At 39.0% G+C, this 22,263-nt stretch overlaps 1 protein-coding gene across 3 annotated transcripts in view; it reads right to left on the bottom strand.

Annotated features, from left to right (window-relative positions):
* The window catches only part of MME (membrane metalloendopeptidase), a 94,927-nt gene that overhangs the window by 53,030 nt on the left and 19,634 nt on the right, over positions 1–22,263 (bottom strand). For all 3 annotated transcript variants that reach the window (XM_063620285.1, XM_063620286.1, XM_063620284.1), the window contains exons 4-8: positions 5,792–5,953; positions 4,391–4,471; positions 4,197–4,292; positions 3,966–4,084; positions 2,155–2,220 (exon numbers count right to left, since the gene is read on the bottom strand). In XM_063620285.1, the coding sequence (XP_063476355.1) occupies positions 2,155–2,220; positions 3,966–4,084; positions 4,197–4,292; positions 4,391–4,471; positions 5,792–5,953 (524 nt within the window). The remainder of the gene's footprint in view (positions 1–2,154; positions 2,221–3,965; positions 4,085–4,196; positions 4,293–4,390; positions 4,472–5,791; positions 5,954–22,263) is intronic.

Here is a 22,263-nt window from a genome sequence, read left to right as displayed (position 1 = left end):
CACATGGAGTTTTGCTCTTGTTGCCCAGGCTGGAGTCCAATGGCACGATCTTGGCTCACTGCAACCTTTATCTCCTGGGTTCAAGCGATTCTCCTGCCTCAGCCTCCCAAGTTCCCAAGTAGCTAGGATTACAGGCATGTGCCACCACGCCTGGCTAACTGATGGGGTTTCTCCATGGTGGTCAGGTTGGTCTCAATCTCCCGACCTCAGGTGATCCACCTGCCTCGGCCTCCCAAAGTGCTGAGATTACAGGCATGAGCCACCGTGCCCGGCCAATAAATGCCCTTTCTAAAAGAAGCAACCACAACACCACTCTGGCCAATTGCTGCCATATAAGAATGCAAGCTAGGGGCTCCAATTCTACTGATTTACTAAGAAATCTGGATTTTCAAATGAAATCTTTCAATTTTGAAAAATATTGGCAACTAATTCAAAATTAAAAAAAAAAGAAAACACTACAGGTTTAACAAAAATGCTTCCATATCAGATTCAAGCCAAAGACTGCCAGTTTGTGACCTGTTTGAGATTATGGGATAGCATTGAGTATAAAATGCAAAAATACAACATCTTAACAACTGAAAAAAAAACTTTTACTGCCTTAAATATATACATTGACTGCCAGGTATACCTTGATATCAGAATTAAAATGTAAAAAAAAATAGGTATCGTAGGATTTGAAAAATTTGATATAAGAACACAATCCTAAATATGAAAAGCATCCCAGTTCATGGTGATAAAAATGTACAATAGTGAACCAAAATTCCTCAATCACTTTCAAATCTGTAACAGAAAGCAGCTGCATAGCTCTTAAAGCCAGTAGCTGTACCCCACACAGTAATTAAATTGTACTGAACTCAAATATCCCACACCCATGTATTTATCTGTGCTATTAATTGTGGCCTTTGATGATATATCTTTTTCTTCATTTCAGTGTTGTGCAGTCATTCAAAAAGGTACCTTACAGTGAATTCATTCCATGTTATTTGAACTTCATAATTCGGCAAAATAAATGCCAATCATAAACATATTTAGCTAGTAATTTTAACTAAAACGTAATTTTAGTCACATCACTACACTGTGAGCCATTAGGATCATCAAAGATAACTTACTTTTGAGCTACAAAATAATTATAAGACAAACCTTTGTAGAACCAACACCTTTCCCCAATATCTAATAATGTGTAAGATTATTAGTTTAGTCTCCTGTTGTTCCTTACTTCTGTAAGAAGAGCACGTGGGCCAGGTGTGGTGGCTCACACCTGTAATCCCAGCACTTTGGGGGGCCGAGGCGGGTGGATCACAAGGTCAGGAGTTCGAGACCACACTGGCCAAGATGGTGAAACCCCATCTCTACTAAAAATACAAAAATTAGCTGGGCGCAATGGCGGGCGCCTGTAATCCCAGGTACTCAGGAGGCTGAGGCTGGGAGAATTGCTTGAACCAGCGAGGTGGAGGTTGCAGTGAGCCAAGATCACGCCACTGCACTCTAGCCTGGGTGACAGGACAGGACAGAGCAAGACTCCATCTCAAAAAAAAAAAAAAAAAAAAAAAGAAGAGCACGTGAACATCAGCCCAAGGGAGGCAAGGTTGTGAGACAATAAGAAAGCACTCCAGAACATCCAAACGTCCACTATGGGATATGATGCCCACTGGCTACCTGGTCAATGTTAGAGTCACAAGGCAGCTGCAAAAGTTTGTCTGAGCCCAATGTCACTACCTGCATAGTTCTCTGAAAGTCAAATCAGATGGTTCTAGAAGGATGCTGCAGAGTGTATCTCTCACTGGCCCTCTGGTCCTCACCAGCACCACCCTAGACCATGATAAATCTGTTCATTTTTTAAATAATGCAGTTTACAGGTGGATTAAAATATTTTAAATTAACTTTTCAAAATCGATCATATGTTTTAAATACCAAAATCCAAGATACAAATAAGGAATTTCAAGTTTCCTAGTTTTTTAAAATACCTTCATTCATTCTATTGAGAATGTTCATTCTATCAAAGACAGCTCACTATTATGTGTGATTTTAAGTCCCTGTCATGAATGAAAAACATCAGAGGGCTAAATTTAATTTGGCTTTATCTTTTTCATTACTGATAAGTTTACACCAGATCGTTCTGTAGTTTGGTTTTGGTTATTTTCTTTTTCTTTTTACCTCTTTATAGATTCCAGTGCATTCATAGTAATCTCTAGAAGGGAGGCCAAGTCGAGGTTGGTCAATCTATAAAAAATATACATAAAAGAAAATAAATCATTCAGTGAATATAGAAAAGTTAGCAAAATATAAGCATGCTTATCTATGTATGTGAAAGATCCTACTCTTGCTGTTTATGGGGTAACCATCAGACACTGAGTAAATACCTAGTTAGGAAATGGTTTCTACACTACTTGTGTTACACCAACAGGCAGTTAGACAATCTGGAGGACTGTGCTGCAGATATTTAAGGAAAAGAAAATAAAGTGAACAAAAGATTTACTAAGAGGGATTTTTAATGCAGAGCAGAAGGTGCAGGTGAACAAAAATATGTTAGATTCTAGGACGTGGAAATTTCTAAATTACACATTCACAGATTTCCCAGCTTCCTGAGAGTCTAATGTGCTCCCCTGGGAACATTCTCATCTGCTTCCATCCTTAGTTGGGATCCCCTTTCATTGGTGGGAGTGGGTTAATATTCTTCAGGTTGATTTGGATGGATGGGGAGAAGGGGAGGAAAAGTGGAAAACCTCTAAGGTAACTTCAGAATCTTTTAGCTAATGTAACTTGTGCCAGAAAATGTTTTTCAAGATTCTCTACCCTAAGGGAATGGAGGCGACTTCTCCTTGGTTCTCCCCAAAGCTGCTCTGCTCAGAAGAACCTCAGTAGACCCAGATAGCAGTTAAGGGTGTGAAAGAGGAAACTCAGTTCTGCGCTAATGTGTCTGGTCCATCTTTAATACCCAAGTGAGAGCTACCTGGGCATACTTGCAGCTTTGCAAGACTGTTTCCTACTCACTGCACAGCAACATGAGTGTGGAGGCGAAACAGAGCATTTCTGGGTTAAAGAGAGAATCCCAGCAGCTGTGGAAAGCCTAGGCCAATACAAAAGAAAACATAACCCAAAGAACTGGTATGGAAAGAGCCAGAAGATATCTCCACACGAAGGGCCCTGATCCTTCCCCACCCCCTGGTCCTCAAGGTGATCCTGCAAGGAGAAAGTTTCAGAAGAGAGAGAGTCCAGTGCAGGAGATTTGGGTTCAATTCCTTTCATGATTTTAACAAAAATGACCATAAAGATTTATGCAATAGTGACAGATATGATTAGGTGATTCAGTAGCCTGCATGTTTTTGCATAATTTCTTGTACAGGAAACCAAAAAAAAAAAAAAAAGGAATAAAGAAAAACTCTTTAAATTTTTCAGTATATTCCAAACATGTTCATTAATCTAGTCTTAGGTGACATTTAAATCAAATTGTTTACATTTGTAAAAATACAATAAATCCATTTTAAAAGAAAGGCATTTTATTTACCTTTAGTTGAGAAAAAAGTACAGATACTCTTTGGTAACGAAAAAAATGGTGCTTAAAATCCCTTTTCTGTGTTCTTTTTGAAAGCAATTATTATTTTTTGGTTTCCAGACCTGCATTACTTCTATAAACCAAAGCATGCTCCTTTCAAGTACTACACAAAGAAATTAGGAACTTTTTCTGAATAGGAGGGGCCTGGAGCCCTTCTTATCATTTGTTTTGTGAAGGGAGAGTTATCTAAAATAGAGGTAGCAGAAGCAAGGGGTGAATGTCTAAAACACGGCATTAAGAAAATACTTTCAAAATTGGGACTCCAGGTATCAGGGACAGAGCATGAATATACTACCTCCTTGCTTATTCAATTCAATTGAAAATAGCATTATTTCTGAATATCAATAACAACGTGTGTGGAAGTTTTATTACAATTTAAAGGTAACTTTAGTTATTTGACACACAAACTTACATGAATTACATGATTCACAGAATTCTTATCATCAGTGCCAACAAACAAATTAATAAGGACTTTTTTCCCATATTTAGAATTCAGTTGTGCAATAGCTTTTTCAGCTGTCCAAGAAGCACCTAAAGCAATAAAAGATAAAATATATCTTTAGAAGCTTTAGTTCACTAATGATATTATAATAACATAGATTTTACGTGGAAATTACTGCTTTTAGTAGGAAAATTGCCTTACCATATTTTTGCTCCCAGTTTTCTGTTGCTACTGGCCACCCATATATGTCTGGTAACAGTTTGAGTAGAGGTTCTCCACCTCTGCGATCAATAGCAGCTTTTGAAAACAACAAACATAAATTCAATTAGAAATCTAGGCATAGTTTGGCACCAATATATGTATACTCCTAATGAAATCAAATGAAGAGCACTTACATTCGTTTATACAAGACCTGTACAATGTTTTTGCTTTCTGCACTGCTACTATATCTTCAGTTTTAGGTTCTTGAAGGACATCTGAAATAGGACATTTAATAAAATACATCAACATAATTGCTCATTTGCACTGTGCAAACATAATTGCTCATTTGCAGTAATTAACATTTGCAAGGTGGGTTCAGTTAAAAAAAACCTCGCTTTTCTGGAGGTACATTCATTTCCTCCCCAGTTCCAAAACATTATAGGAAAAACCAAACCCCTTACCAGATTATCATTCCTAGCACAGAACTGGGAGTCAGTTTAATCAGCCAATTTAGATGAAAGTCCTTTTGACTAGATTATCTTTTTTTTTTTTTTTATGAACAGTGATGCATACGGCTCTGCCATAGGTAACAGTTACTTTTCTTGAAATTGAGATTAAAAAGAAAACAACAACACAGAGGAATTTGGAATTTAGTATGAATAGTCCTTTTGATGGCTGGAAAATAATTATCTTTGTGTGACTGTACTGTTCATGCTCCAAATGAATGAATTGAATTGTCCTACTTGTTTCAATGTTAAAAAGTAGCAAAAATTGTTCTTCTACAAAATAACTTCTAGAAGAGGGGAGAACAGAGAACAGAGGATAGGAGGGACTTGGCTAGATTTCCTAACTTCCCAGGGAGACAGTCTTAGCCAGGTTAGAATATACCTATGCTGGGAAGGCAAATCTTAGCAACATCTTACAGTGACTTTAACACAGGGTTTGGGTAGGGAGACTACAGAAGTAGGTTTCTGTGCCAATCATTTAATTTTTTTTCTTCTGTAAAATGGCATAAAACTACCATCTTGGCTGGGCATAGTGGCTCATGCCTGTAATCCCAGCACTTTGGGAGGCCAAGGCTGGTGGATCACCTGAGGTCAGGAGTTTGAGACCAGCTTGGCCAACATGGTGAAATCCCGTCTCTACTAAAAATACAAAAATTAGCTGGGCTTAATGGCAGGTGCCTACAATCCCAGCTACTTGGGAGGCTGAGGCAGGAGAATCGCTTAAACCTGGGAGGCAGAGGTTGCAGTGAGTTGAGATAGCACCATTGCACTCCAGCCTGGGTGACAAGAGCAAAACTCCATCTCAAAAAACAAACAAACAACAAAAAACCAAACCTGCCATCTCTAGGGATGATACAGCTTTATTATTTGCATACCTACAAATGAAAGCAGGAATGCTAGGAGATGTCAACACATTAATTTCAGTGTCTGCCACTATCAGAGTGACTTGGTGGTGGTACACAAATCCTGGAAGGATTATTAACTTTTTAATCTTCTGTGACATTCTTTGTAATGGCTAACAATTGTATATTTAAAAAATGAACATATTAAGAGAGAAATCTTTGATGCACAGACACAATCTCTACTAACCTTTCAAAACGACTTCTAGTTCATCTCTTAAAATGTCAAAGTTGCCGTAACGGGAGCTAGTCTCAGGAATGACATTGCGTTTCAACCAGCCTCCGCAGGCATATTTGAAAAAGTCTGTACAAGGCTCAGCGGTGGCATCCATGTTTTGGATCAGTCGAGCAGCTGCAAGAGCACAGAAAACGCTAGATAAAATGATGGGTTTATTTCTTAAGAGGCTTAAAAAGAGAAAAAGGCTTATTGCTCCCTTTTGATTGCATCAATTTGTCGGATGCTCCATTTTCTTTTTTATATGAGTCAATTCAGAGGGATGAGGAATACTATCTGTGTATAGTTCTCTTTTCCTTCACTATAGTTGGTTCGTTTTATTTTGAACTGTGTGGGTCCTTCCACCCTGGGTCCCACGGCCTTCCCACCCCACCCCCGAATAACTAAGTTTCTGGCTAGTTCCTCTCTCAGAAGAACGAAGAATAGAGGTCTACTTTGAGTTGGCCATCCTGCGCCTGAGGTTAGTATGCCATTCTTTACTCTGATAACTTTAGTTGCCAACTCTGCTCTTCAAAGCGCTGTGACTTTTGAATGTCTCTGAGACTCCAAGTCATGGGAGATTGTTAATGAACTGTTATCATTTTAGAAAGGGTCTGAAGCCACTGTTATTACTTCCTGGACCTTGCTCAAATAAATTTGTAATTCAAATTTGACATCCAATTTGCATTTGTTTATATAGAGTCTGTCATTATAAAACTGGCTGTAAGCTTATTAGTTTTTCTTAGGTCCACTTTTATCTTTCAGGACTATGATGAAAATGCAAATCAACCAACACTGAGTATTTACAATCAAGACACTGACTCTGCTAGGAGCTGCAATTGATAGAAAGATGTATAAAATAGGAATTATTACCAATGAAGAGGAGAATATGGCCCAATACCCATAATGTCTACACCCGGAACAGAGAAAGTTCTGCTCCTGCCCTGCCCACTTTCAGTCTCATACAAGTTGAACTGTTTTGCAATGAAAACGAAAGAGCAATTGAGAATTCACCTGTATCAAGAGAATATAACCTCTCAGATGAGCTTTTGAAAACACTTCACTTTCTGAATTAATTAATTAATTAAAAACTTCAAACAATTGCTGAGCTGTGTGGATTTTTTAAACTTGGTATGGTAAACATGGTTTCCAGCTGAGCCTCAAGCCCCCACTTTGAACCACTTTTTTGACATGTTTGCTTGTCTGGAACCTCAGGACCCAGCTCTTTAAAACAAAACGCTCAGGACTGTTACCAAACCAGTCCTCTCATGATTTTTATGCCTTAGTATACAGCACAGTTGCTATCATAGCCTCCTGGATTTGAAACTTTAGGTAAAACTGTATTTCTATTTCCCCTTAGTTTACTGGTAATTCCTTTGCCCCTCTTCCATACCTCTCATTCTGATTGGTACCTGGTTTATATCATCATTCCTTTTTGACTAGAAGTCACTCAGTTCTTCATCTTGATATATTCTACACATCTTTCACAAACCAAACTTCCCAAAAGACTCTTTGACACTGGCCACAACCTTGCTGAATAATGTCTGTGGCTTGACATTTCCCAGGTTAAATTATAAAAGCTTGGCAGGGCAGGGTGGCTCACACCCGTAATTCCAGCACTTTGAGAGTTCGATACCAGCCTGGCCAACATGATGAAACACCAATTCTACTAAAAATACAAAAGTTAGCTGCCTATGGTGGCAGGCACCTGTAGTCCCAGCTACTCAGGAGGCTAAAGCAGGAGAATCGCTTGAACTCGGGTGGTGGAGGTTGCAGTGAACCAAGATAGCGCCACTGCACTCCAGCCTGGGTGACAGAGAGAGACTATCTCAGAAATAAAAATAATATCCTTAATTTGGTTTCCAAACCTTTACCAGATTAAATGTATCACCCTACCTTCCCCTTTTCCTCTTTTGATGTTTTATGCAAACTCTGTTCCAACCAGATGGGCCTCGTCAATGTGTCACGAACACTCCTTGTATTTGCTTAGTCCTGTGCCTTTGCTTTAAACTCCTCATCCCACAGCTTTGATTGTCCCTGTCATTCTTTCCTAATTCTACCCATCATTCAACGTTCAGCTCATGTTCCATCTCTTCCCTGATGCTTCTGTGACTCCAAACTTCAAGGAATATTTCTCTTGACTCCTGAGAGCTCATTGCCTCACTCTGTCTTCAATGTGAGACTACTTTGAGTTTTTCATTGTAAATACCTACTCTGCCTACCTAACCATTTTGTTGATGTGATTAATCTCTTTGTATCACCTAGCACCTAAGTAACAGGGGTGCAATTATGTTTATGTGTGACTGAATCATCTATGAGTCTTCTTACCACCTTCTCTTACAGCCCATCACTCACCTCCTCTCCCCTCCCCACAGAGGTCAGATTAGTTCTCGGTTCATTGCCTCCAAAGTCCATTCCATCTTTCCCATTATTTCCATTCTGTCTCAAGCCCTCTTTCTCTCAGACTCTATTTGTGCCCTTTTGACAAAGTTGTGGCTCCAGGCCTCTTCTTACCCATGCCCATTCTGTACTCCACAGGCAGATTCATGTTCTCAAAATACTTCAGAATGTCATTTTCCACTCCAAAGTTTTCAATACCATCCTTTTGCAATCTTTGCATCCTTTTGCTACTTTCTCACATGAGCCATCTGTCACAGTTAAATGAGTATATTCAGTTTCTGTGAGACACCTTATGGTTTTCTGCCTATGTAACTTTGACCATGTTACCCAGCCCCGACACGTACTAGTAAATATTATTTCATATTATTTCATTTTGGAATTTCAGGCATTTTCAGAGCCCATTCCAAATACTTCTTTATGAAAGACTAGCCTGACAAAAGTCTGTATCAGCTCACAACATATTCATTTTTGCATGCAAATTCATTATCTCCTCACCTGGACTCTGACTCTGTGAAAAATAGAACATGCATATTCTCTCTCACAGAGGCTAACACTGTGCTCAGTCAAGACTTGCCAGTAAAAACTCCAACTTTAACACCTCAGTTAAAGACTAGGAAACTGATCTAAAAAAGGTAGAGAGAAAAAGCAATTCCCTTGAATTTTGAAGGAAATAAAAATATGATAATGGGAAAGGTGAAAAATAAAGATCCTAAATACACAGAGGATTATTATGTAAAGTGAAAAACCAGAAAACTAGAGCCTGAAAGAAGTGCTAACTACAGACATTCTAAGAACACACTTAGCAATATATAACTCTTCTCTTTTAAGATACTTAAAAACATTTACACTGAATGTTGTGAAGGCTATGCCATTTGGAGGGGGCACTTCCATTTTCTTCCCCTTCCTGGGGAAATGAATGGCTTCTGTCACAACACCACAGAGCAATAAACTCTACTCAGAAAAGTAGTGAACAAGTAATGAACAAGCAGAATGAACAAGGAGAGCATGAACAAGCCCTACTGCCTATTTGGAAATACCACCAGTCCTTAAACACTCTGAATAAAAAGGGTGGCTGGAGGTTTCAGTTCTCTGATCATGAGTGCAAATTCTCCATCCCGTAAAAGCAACTGTACTTCCCACATCTCCCAGGAGGCAAAAAGTACAGTTAAATTACTTGCATCTGCACAACAAACCAAAGAAATAACACTCGGTTTGTGAGGGATGTGCAGAGCAGAGAGAGGAAGAGGCAACTTTGCTAACTGCTTCCAGGGCCACTCTAAAAATTTCCCTTTGACCAGAGAGCTTGTCTGAGCATGGATGCATCCAATCACTTCAAAGAGTGCTCTCTGTTCTGATGAATATTTTGGGGCCATGGGCCAAGGCAAGTCACGGGCTAGCACTTTTATGCTGGGTCTTTGATCAACCTTCCTTTAATCTCTTATCGTGGGTTTGATTCTCGTTTTGCACCTTATCCTCTGGACCTCCTCTGTGCTGACTTTTCTTTGAAGTCAGCGGTAGACTTGAGGGTAGAAGGCCGTAGGAAACAGACGTACAACTGTCAAACTGGTTGTAATTGTTTTTATGTTTTGTACTTTGTTTTGAATTACTCAACCTCTCCACATAGCCACACCTGGGCTCTTCAGATGTTTCCTTATCTGTGGGTCTCTGACATCTGAGTAAACAAATGTGGTTTAAAACCAGACTAAATTGTTCACCTTAATAAGCAGATATAAAAAAATAATGTAGTAAAGGCAAATGTATTGACATGGAATGTTGTTGACCAGATATTGTAAAGTGAAAGAGCATATACTATGAATTTTTTAAATCTGTATAAAAAATCTAGAAGGATATATACTAACATATTTACAGCAGTTAGATCTGGGTGGAGGGATTAAGAGTGTGTTTAATTTTGTATTATTTGCTTACCTTTATTTTCCAATTTGCATTAGATGTACATACATTACTTTTGCAATAAGGGAAAAAATTTATTTTTAATTTAAGAAAATGGTCACACAAAGACAAGAGAAGTAATCTTCTATTAATAATGAGCTTATTTCTTACAAATGACAATTCTGAATGTTTCCAGCTGATAATAAATGACACCATATTCTTTCTAACTAATCTTCTTGTAACATTCTCCCAACTTATTTGACTATAGGAATTTAAAAACAAGTTCAACTACCATCTGGGAAGTTATTAATTACTGTATTCCTCACTGAAAAGTCTGTTGTGTGTGTATGGATTGGGAGATGTAGTGTATGCTGGGAAAAACGTTTGGGCCCTTTTAAGCCAGACAGACCAGTTTTGAATCCTAGAGCTCTACCACTTTTTAGTTGTACAAGATTAAGTAATTTTTCCAAGATCAAGCAGCTAGTAAATTATAGGGCCCCAAGGCTTGCACTTAAGCATGTATGGCTCTGAGCCCACACTCTTCCTTCCCTGCTTTGGATGCAGAAGGCTGGTGGGGGGCATGTGAGAAGCAGCACCCTGCATGGCCCTCCTTTCCACTCCTTTTAAAGTACCCTTTTACTCTTCCTTTAGCCTGCCTTCTCCTTTACTTACTCTCTTTCTTGCCACTCTGCAGTCACAGCCTCCCCACTGTCGGACTTATCACCAACAATTCTTGTTGGGACAAAGGCAGGACAATGTACAGCATGAGGACTTGGAGAGTCCACAGATGAATTTTTCACAGTGGAGTAACCAGACAGGAAAGTGGCATGGAGGCCACGCTAGGTGGATGCACTCAAAGGCCCATCCAGGGGTGTATCTTTTTGAAGTGGCCATGTAGCAGGGTTCCTGCCTAAGCTATCTTCGGAGCACATTGGAAAATGGAGTGTGAAAAATCCCAGCAATATGTTTTAGGGCAGTACTTGTCAACCCTGGCTAAACATGTGAATCATCTGAGAAGGCTTTTAGACACACGGATGCCCAGAATCTACTCCTGATCAATTCAATCAGAATCTTTGGAGTGGGTCCAGACATTTTTTTAAGGTTTTTTAGAGTGGGTCTAATGTGCAGTCAGGGGGAACCACCACATTAGACAATCGAGAAACATGGAAATGAGGACCAACAGATCCAATATCAAAAAAGTATAGTCCCTTACTTACTGAATTAGGAATATTTCCTTTTGTCTTTTCAGTCTGCAAATGCAAATGGGCTTACAACATGGCAACGTATGTTTTGCAGTGACTTCAGTCTCTTATAATTGGCTGGCAAAGTGCTGCAGGGAACCTCACATGTGTCTCATGCATAAGCCTACGACCCCAAGGCTTCCACTCTGCTCCACTGACTTTAGCCTCCACAGCCTCCTACCCAGACACCACCCATGATCCAGTTCCCGCTGGGTGCTGAAGCTGGATGATGCAGGGAAAATACCTCCCTTGCTCATCTTTCATTGTCTCAAGTCTTGAGGAGGGCTCTTGTGCCTATAGGTAAACAGGTCTCTTGAATTTTACCTCCATGGCCTCCTCTCTCAAGAACCACAAGCACCAACAGGCCTGGTTTTGGAGTGATTATAATAGCAAAAACTGTACCATATTCAAAATCACTTCTCTCTTCTGATGGCCAAGGAACATTTTTGTTGATATCTCATGAGGCTCATAGGCCTCTCAGAAGAAACTTGAGGCACAGCATTCCATCGGTCTGCTAGACACGATTAGACATTGCAAAATTCCAGTTACACAGGACCCCACTACATGTCTCCCTTAAGAAGATGCAACCTTAAGTCTGCCTTTGAATGCCCTCCAAGCCACAAGATCTCCCCTTTCTTATCTGCATGCCTTGCTTTCCAACATTACCAATAGTTTGCTAACTGCAAATAGGATTTTGTGCACTATACACAACAACTATTTTAATATTTATATATGTACATTCCCTGGAGGCTTGTTTTCTGGTGGAGGCGGGAGGGTTTAAAGAAATTTCTACCTTGCCAAGTGCTCCTGGGGAAATTGTCAATAAAACAGGGGAAAGTTGACATAAATATGATAGTCACAAACAGCAAATGAACAAAATAGATAGCATAAAGTTTTGTGCTGTAGTACTATTATATGGGTTTAATTTTTTTTTTTTTTTGAGACGAAGTCTTGCTCTTGTCCCACAGGCTGGAGTGCAATGGTGTGATCTCTGCTCACTGCAACCTCTGCCTCCCGGGTTCAAGCGATTCTCCTGCCTCAGCCTCCCGAGTAGCTGGGATTACAGGCACCCGCCACCACGCTTGGCTAATTTTTGTATTTTTAATAGAGACAGAGTTTCCGCATGTTGGCCAGGCTGATCTCGAACTCCTAATCTCAGGTAATCCACCCGCCTCGGCCTCCCAAAGTGCTGGGATTACAGGCGTGAGCTGCCATGCCCGGCCGGGTTTAACTTTTTAATGTTCATCATTACTTAGCAGGTCTTTGATGGTTTCCCATATGAATTATTTCACAGGAATTAAAAAACAAGCGTGGTTTATTCTAGTTATTTATATGAGTTTTGTTCTATATAAAGTCCCTACTACACTGAATTAGTGAATACTGAATCATTGACCCTAGGGGAAATACAAGGTTAGGTTCCTGTGAGCTTCTGGTCACACAGATGATTAATACATAGCCTTGTTTTATGTGTGCTTCTGTTTAAAGACACCTTATTTAATATATTTTGTTGATGCACTAACATTTAACTCACACCAACAGCACTATAACTGATGCCTGAACGATGTTTATTCATTGAACATATTTTCTCTGTAAGGCATATCACAGCCTTCTTGTGCTTCAAAACACTAGATAGCACTTCCACACTATGGTTGTGGACCATTTTGGCAGTGAAATCATTATCAAAAAGCACAAAAATGCAAAAAATGTTGACTAAATGGACTACAAAAAGGATCCTTGTCTATAGTTCCCTTGTTCAATCTCAGCTGAGTACATGTGTGTAGAAAGACTCAAAGTTTCTTCACCAGTCTGTGCATGTCTGTAAACGACTGTGAGAGAGCTGCAAGTAGTGATTTGGGGGCACTAAATATGTTTTAGGGAGTAGGTGAATTAGCAAACACGGAATCCACAAATAATGAGTAATGACTGTGCTTATATTCCTTTTTTCTTTGGGTCTTTTTGAAGCATCTAGAAAAATGTACAAAACAGGAAAGAAAATTAAGTGGAAAAAAGATACAAATCATTTCTTTCTCAATTACTACTCTATTTTAAAAACTTTTGGTCACTATAAATTAGCCACGTTTTAAATAGGTTAGGCATCTATTTACAACAAACATACCACATATATACCCCCGATGCCATGACAAAATTCCTCCATTGACTATTCCTTTTTTTTTTTTTTTTTTTGAGACAAAGTTTCATTCTGTTGCTTAGGCTGGAGTGCAATGGTGTGATCTCTGCTCACTGCAACCTCTACCTCCCAGGTTCAAGTGATTCTCCTGCCTCAGCCTCCCGAGTAGCTGGGATTACAGGCACCCGCTGCCACACCAGGCTAATTTTTGTAGAGACAAAAATTAGTAGAGACAGGGTTTCACCATGTTGGCCAGGCTGGTCTCAAACTCCTGACCTCATGATCCACCCGCCTCAGCCTCCCAAAGTGCTGGGATTATAGGCATGAGCCACCAAGCCCGGTCCCTCCATTGACTATTCTTAATCTGCTCTGAATTAAGGTTTAGGGAATGGTATATGAACAAAGCTGTTTTCAGCTTGTTGTCTTCTAATTGCCTAAGCTTTCAGCTTCCTAACCCCAAACACACAACACCAGTATCCTAACATCATTATAATTAGCCTGATTTATAACTGTTCTAGAAGTGTCCAACAGAGGTCAGAGAAATGTTGGGGAACCTAGGAGCAAATGCTCTTTTGGAAAGACCTTAGGACACCCATTTCTGACCGAACCTTCTGTTGTAAATGCTTGCTTTGTTAGCAGACACTAAGCTTGATATTACTTCTAGGCAATTTTTGACAATTTAAAAATCTCTTTTGACAACATTCTGAAAGTACAAGTGACCTATTCCCTTGCTGCCACCCTCCTCCCACCATCCCCCCAACCAAAATTCAGAGAAAGCCAGAACTTTTTGAAAGAACACAAGGAAAATGCAATGTAATCACAATGGGTCACAAAGGATTCAATTCAAAAGGCAGCAATGTGAAAACTGGAATCTGGGGGACCATTCTTGAAGAGAAAATGACTGAAAACTAGCAAGCACGTAGACTCTAATGCTAATAAAAACCAAATGGCTTTCATTACAAACACTCAGGATGCTTCCACAATCCACTCTCCATTTTTAAATGAAAATCCCTGACCCCAAATTGCTTTTGTGATGCCTTGGTTGAAGAAAGATGGAGAGTGGGGGATACCAGAAGCTGAGTGTAAACTGAACTGCTAGTTTATCATTTAACTCAAACACTCCCTGTCAACCACTGGTTACGTTCCAAGAAAGCCAAGGTCATGACTTATACTTGTCTAATTGGTGAGTACCAAGAAACCATCACTATACAACTGTTCAGAAACTAGCTGCAGTCTTACACAAATAGATATGAAAGAAGTTTCCAAGCGTAGTGAATTTACTCTGTACAGCTGTACTCTTAAGTAAGGAGACCCATTTTTGCTGTTCTAGTTTGAGGAGTAATTAGTTTATAACTATATTTCATATATACATATGACTAATTTATCTTAAATGCATAGGTCTTATACATACAACAAATATGCATACACACACATAGGCATAAGCATATGAATAATCAACCTGGAATCCATTTGCTATCTGATAAATTCACTATCAGATTTAAATATACAATGTAAATTATAGGATTTTCATTTAGGTTTAGCCAAAGACTCTTAAATGTAATAATAATAGTAACAATAGAAGCCAATAATAATAGTAACAATAGAAGTCAAACGCCAAGTGCCAACTTCATGCTGGCTGTTTTTTAAATGCTTTCTTTAATGTTTGTCTTCTTTTAACCCTGTATGGTAACTATATTTGTGTCCCCATTTCCAAATATAGAAATTGAGGGTAAGTAATTTGTGCCCAAGTTCACATAGTTGGCAAAGGATAATGCTGTGGTTTGAACTTAAGAAGCCTGGTGGCCAGCGTCTGGGATCTTATACTATGTAAAACTGCCTTGGGTTTTAATCATTTTTCTTCCTTAGAACTGCTTTATAAAGTAGGACATAGTACTCCTATTTTAAGAAAATCTAGGTATGGGGTGATTACAAACTCAAGATCACCAATGTAAATTTAAGGAATTCATCTAAAGCTGAGCCTAGGTCTAATTTTAAGCTGATGCTTTTTCCACAGTATCATTCTGCCTTAACTCCAAATTAATATTTAAAAATTTTCAGAAACTCTACAGAGAGGCAGAGGAACTCAAATTAAGTTATAGAGCAACCACTGTTTTTCTTGACACCCAATTAAAATTTTATTTGCTCTATAACATGTATATAGTCATATAAATTTTTTTCACCTCATTTGGCCCCGGATTTTAGAACTCATTGAGATAATCACAGAAATCTCATGTCTAATGGATTCACAATAATAATCTTCAGTTGACACTCCTGAAATTAGTGAAATTCTTCAGTCTTATCTCATAGCCCATTTCAATGAATGGCTCAGAGCCAAGGGAGGACTGGCAATTATTTTCCAGTAGGGATTCCTCCAGAATTCGCAACCGAAACATATTCTATTAATAATAATAATAAAAAGTACTCTAACTGTGTTACAGTTAAGTTAAAGTGCCAGAAGTCTAAAAATATTTTTTCTTTTTCAGGTGCAATTTGCATTTTGAATCCTGAAAGACTCTTGCTGGCAAAAAGCTTTTAGGGATTATACTGCAATTTAAATATAATATATCACTTAAAATGAGTTATCAGATCTGCTGTTGGTTATAATGTTAGCAAATGATGACAATGTTCCTTTTTTAAACTAAAGCTATAGAAGGTCATGAAAAGGCTACATTGTTCCCTTAGTAACACTCTTCAGGTAGATCCCAAGTTCCCTGGACCCTGGCAGACATCTCTGAAGAGGGCGCAGTGGAGCTCCACACCCATGTTCCTTCTGTTTAAACACTGTGTTATTTTGGATCATATTGTCGGTCAAGAATAACCAGCCGACTTCAATAATATGTAATTACTGAGAGTAACTCAAAGCATCCTGACTTTGCATCAATTTTGGTTAGGGAGTGGTACAAAAAGACAACAGCCAGAGGAAAGCTGAGTCGACGGTGCTTCTCGAATGCTGCCTAAAATGAAATCAAATTCTAAAAAGTCTCTTCTCTAGAGAGCACTAATAAATTTAGTAACTATTAATAAACCAAACGTTTGATTGGCACAAGGCAGTATTTGGCTCCATATGTTTATATTTTTTACGAGTAAATAGTTATTTTCTATCATAGAAGATCTAGAAGATGATGTTAAATCATTGGCTTTCTCCAAAAGATTTTCTTCTTGTGAAGCATGAAAAGACTGAAACTTTTCATTTAATTTCAACAAACATTGACGGCCTCTATATTCCCGACACTATTAGGAACTGAACATACCATGGTGTAATAAACAGACATAATCCCTGCCCTCACAGAACTTGCAGGGTTTCATCTTAAACGAGACCATTTCTTTTATAATGCATGTGTACTCCTAGATGGTAACTATATCTAGATATGAAAGGTTGTTTTGTGATGCTCAGGTCTCATTTTCAATTCTCAAACTTACTCAGTGTTCAGTTGACAAGTAAAGCTCCTACTTTATTCAGTTGATAAGGAAAGCTCCTTCTAACCTAGAGGTAAGGAGTCTCTTGTAATGTCCTTCCATAAGTGAGTTTATGCACGTATGCGTGAGCTGGCTAGGAATTTGAATTTGTGTGTTATGAATGAAGTGAGCAGGGACAGAGGAGTTTTAGAGGATGGTGGTCGTTGAAGAACGGCAACACTTAGCTAAACAATGGTGTTCAAGAGAAGAAGAACACAGAGTGTTAAAAGAGAGAAGAAATAAATTATGGAGAAGGGAGGAGTTCAGAACAAACCACAGTTGGAAAAGAAAAACCAGACTGATAGAGACTTTGCTCCTAGAGAGCTGGAAATGCTTACACCGAAGTAGAAAATTAGTTGAAATTTTCTCTTAAACAGAAAAATAGTAGGAAAGAGAAACACATCCAGAAACTGTTTCCTCATTAACCTAGTTCTAGCTTAGGAGGGTAGAATTAGCAAGGTGAATTAGACAACTGAGAAGAGAGTAATTGACTTTATTGGTAGCAAAGAAGATGGATCAGACAGAAAGGGGCTAAACCTAGGAGGCTTGATACAGAAATACTGAACTGAGAAATCTGACTTACATAAGCAGGATCTAGCTAGACTGAAAACGTTTCCTTGCAGCAGTTATATTTGTGTATTAGGTATGCTTACAAGTCACCTTGCATAGGCATCAATAGTTTTGTGACTTCAAGATAAGGAACCTGAGAGTATATTTATTCAATCAATATTTATTGGTAACTTACGCATTGCTGGGTGCTAGAAATAGAATAATGAATAAAATAGAAACAGTCAAAACTTACATTTTCATGGACAAAAACCAGACATTGAACAACAAATAACAAGTGGGATATGAGTTATAGGTAAAGTGTATAGGGTGCTCTGGGAATGAAGGAGGAGCTACCAGTCGAAGGTAGAGGAGGGAGGGCAATTCGTTCATCCCTCTGGCCATTCAACAAATATTTGAGTCAGGTTCTGAGCTGTGTCCCAGGCAGAGAAAGTAGGTGATGTTTTTGATAAAAGAGGCAACCGAAAGAGGACTGGCATGCAGAGTTAACTCTCTGCCAATGTGGACAGGTAGGCTACCCTCTGAAGAAGGGATAAAGGAGGAAGAGGTAGGTCTCAAGGTTTTGGCATGCTAGGAGCCCTGCCTGTTGTTGACTGGTGGGAGCAGAGGCCTGGTCTTTGTCACCCTGCCCAGTGAAGTGGAGGGAAATGATCATGGGAAGGAGACCTCATTCTTGCTGAGGTTGCAAGAAATGGCAGCCTTGCCCTAGAAGCCCTCATCATGGGCATCTCATGAGAACAGCTTTACTTTTATTTCAAGCTGTCTTTATGGTTCTGGCTGGTTGCAAAGTTATAAATCATCTTGTTAATACATGCCCTGCCAAGTTGACTTATGCGTTCTCAAGCCCAAGTGCGAGCAAGTTCTTTCCATGAATCCAGGAAGGGCTCTTGTGGACTGCAAAATGGATGACCATGTGGTTAGGTGAGGGGATGAAGCCTCAGATCAACAGTGCAATGAGTTATCAGATCGGTATGGTATGCACAATTTTTGAGAAATGACTCAAAGTGTATTTCAAGGTAATCCATAGAATACAAAAGCAATAATTTTAAGTATACCCCCACCCAGGGAAAGGGTTCTAATTCCTACCCCTAGCACAATGACTAGCCCATAATGGACACTCCAAAAGGATCCTTAATTCTCAATTAATTACATCTTCTTATAGTAAATCATCACCATCTGCTATTTGTAAACTAAAACCTGCACATGCACTGTATCAGAATCTTAAAACATTCTGATATTAGCTTCTTTTTCCTGTTACTATCCCTGAATAAAAAATGACTTTTATTGCTCATTTGAAAGTCATATAGGCAGGATCTAAAATTTTTTTAACTTTTAACATATAATTAGATTTCCTTTTACTAAATAAACAAAACAAAAGACCAATTCCCCCCTCCTAGGTTTTGCAAATTAATAGGTGTGATGGCTGATAGGTGAAGGACAAGCAGGATTCTTGGCTGTCTGTGTTGGCCTACAAAATCAGTGAAGCTGTTCCTTCCTCAGTAAATGAGGAAACATTTTTTTTCCATGTAAAACATTCATAATTCACATAAACTGGGCTCTGGTAGAAGTGGTTTGACTAGCCCAGTGAGACTGCATCCCGGTTTAGTTAGACTATAAAGGACCATCAACAGAAGAAGCTCCCAGCTACAAGCAACAGAAAGAAGTCACACAGGGAGGGCACCCAAGGCAGCTGTGAGGAGGCAGCTATGACCAGCAGGTGGTGTGTGTTGATCCAAGGAAATTTCAGTTCTCCATGGTCTGGCAAAAGGTCATGAGGTTAAGAGCTAAGCTAGATTTCAGTCCCAGAAGACAGAAAAGAAAAAAAGAAACTCATTTTCCAGAAGTGGGGAATGAGCCAGGAGTGAGATCCCCACGGGAAAAGGCAGAAACCCATTTACTAGAGCTGGGGTCAGAGGCAGATCACCAGGAGTAGGGCTGACTGGACGTGGAACGTTTGAGCTACTGACCTTGGCCCCAGTGAGTGCCTGGGCCTGGAATGGGACTGATCCTACAGCTGGAGTTCCATATGGAACCCAAAAAATTTGTCAACTTTTCAGTTTCCCACTTCTTTGTTTTCACTTTATTACCATAGTTGATATGCACCATGCAAAATGTATTAGGTTGTTCTTGTAATGCCATAAAAAAATGCCTGAGACTGAGTAATTCATAAACAAAAGAGGTTTAATTGGCTCATGGCTCTGCAGGCTGTGCAGGAAGCATAACACCAGCATCTGCTTTTTGGGAGGCCTCAGGGAGCTTTTACTTATGAGAGAATGTGAAGGAGGAGCAGGCATCTCACATGGCAAGAATGGGAGGAAGAAAGTGGTGGGGAGGTGCCACACACTTATAAGCAACCAGATCTCATGAAAACTCATTCACTATTGTAAAGATAGGGCCAAGTCATTAGGGATCTGCCCCCATGATCCAAATACCTCCCACCAGGCCCCACCTCCAACACTGAGGATTAATTCAACATGAAATTTGGGTGAGGACAAATATCCAAGCTACCTCAAAAAGTTTCATAGCACCCATTGCTACTAACTTATTTACTTATTTATTGGAGATGGGGTCTTGCTATGTTGCCCAGGCTAATCTCCAACTCCTGGGCTCAAGTGATCCCGCTGCCTCAGCCTCCTGAGTAGCTGGACTACAGGTGTGTGCCACAGCACTCAGTTCTACTATTTTATAGTAGCTATTAAAAGATTCATATTTGCATGATATGAGTTTCTTTAAGGCGACTTTCAAGGTTTCATTTGCCTCATTTCTTCTCAATATATTGTCAGATCCTTGCTAGCCTATTATCTACAGTGCTTTGAGTAATTCATAGTTGAGTTGATGATTGTGGATATATTGCATCACAATACTATTTGTATATTTGATTCACTCAAACATTATTAAAATTATTTCTCTGAGGAATCACCACACTGTCTTCCACAATGGTTGAACTAGTTTACACTCCCACCAACAGCGTAAAAGTGTTCCTATTTCTCCACATCCTCTCCAACACCTGTTGTTTCCTGACTTTTTAATAATGGCCATTCTAACTGGTGTGAGATGGTATCTCATTGTGGTTTTGATTTGCATTTCTCTGATGGCCAGTGATGATGAGCATTTTTTCATGTGTCTGTTGGCTGCATAAATGTCTTCTTTTGAGAAGTGTTTGTTCATATCCTTCGCCCACTTTTTGATGGGGTTGTTTGTTTTTTTCTTGTAAATTTGTTGGAGTTCTTTGTAGATTCTGGATATTAGCCGTTTATCAGATGAGTAAATTGCAAAACTTTTCTCCCATTCTGTAGATGGCCTGTTCACTCTGATGGTAGTTTCTTTTGCTGTGCAGAAGCTCTTTAGTTTAATTAGATCCTGTTTGTCAATTTTGGCTTTTGTGGCTATTGCTTTTGGTGTTTTAGACATGAAGTCCTTGCCCATGCCTATGTCCTGAATGGTATTGCCTAAGTTTTTTTGAACTAGAAATGCCATTTGACCCAGCCATCCCATTACTGGGTATATACCCAAAGGAATATAAATCATGCTGCTATAAAGACACATGCACACGTATGTTTGTTGCAGCACTACTCACAATAGCAAAGACTTGGGACCAACCCAAATGTCCAACAATGATAGACTGGATTAAGAAAATGTGGCACACATACACCATGGAATACTATGCAGCCATAAAAAATGATGAGTTCATGTCCTTTGTAGGGACATGGATGAAGCTGGAAACCATCATTCTCAGCAAACTATTGCAAGGACAAAAAACCAAACACCACATGTTCTCACTCATAGGTGGGAATTGAACAATGAGAACACTTGGACACAGGAAAGGGAACATCACACACCGGGGCCTGTTGTGGGGTGGGGGGAGGGGGGAGGGATAGCATTAGGAGATATACCTAATGTAAATGACGAGTTAATGGGTGCAGCACACCAACATGGCACATATATACATATGTAGCAAACCTGCACATTGTGCACATGTACCCTAGAACTTAAAGTATAATAAAAAAAAAAAAATATATATATATATAAAAAGAAAAAAATTATTTCTCTGTCACAAACACAATTACTACTATTTTGCTTCTTGGCTTCTAAGTTAGTAATATCATTAATTGCTACATACATGTGTTTTGGAAATAATTCATTTAGTGTCAAACTGGCAGAAGTATCAGAAACATCCTAATTTCATTCAGCTAATTTCATTATTCCAGAAAATTAAGCCAAAGAATGTAACAAAAGCTTTTTTTTTCTGGGAGTATTTTTAAGTAACTACCGGATCCTCAAGTATAACTTATTAGAAGTCTTTAATGATTTGGAGTTCTTTAAATAAGAATTTCTTTGAAGTTCAGGGAAGCCTTGATTAACAACAACAAAAAAAATTCCTTAGAACATATGGCCTGGGCCATATCCACCATTTTATACTTGGCTTGCTTGTTTTTACTTAAGCATCAAGAACAGAGAAACAAATCCACTGCTGGCTATTGGGTACCTGCTCAGTGACTTCAATTTAACTTTGCAATCATCTAGTCTAGTCTACGCAGCGGACCAACTCCCTTTTCATTAGCTTCACAGTGAAGGCACTGTAGTTGGACTCCTCTGGATTGAAGAAATGTAAGATTAAAGGAAGATTATACCGCTGAGAAATGTTTAAACAAAACATATTGTTTTAAGATAAGAACTCATTGATTCATTTTGAGTTTTTATCTAGGATAGTGAAAAGATAAAAATGAGTAAAAATGAATTCATTTGTAATTCTATCAAATGGAATC

This window comes from Symphalangus syndactylus, chromosome 17, assembly GCF_028878055.3.
Source record: "Symphalangus syndactylus isolate Jambi chromosome 17, NHGRI_mSymSyn1-v2.1_pri, whole genome shotgun sequence".
Classification (NCBI taxonomy): Eukaryota; Metazoa; Chordata; class Mammalia; order Primates; family Hylobatidae; genus Symphalangus; species Symphalangus syndactylus.
This window is presented reverse-complemented; position numbering and strand designations above follow the sequence as displayed.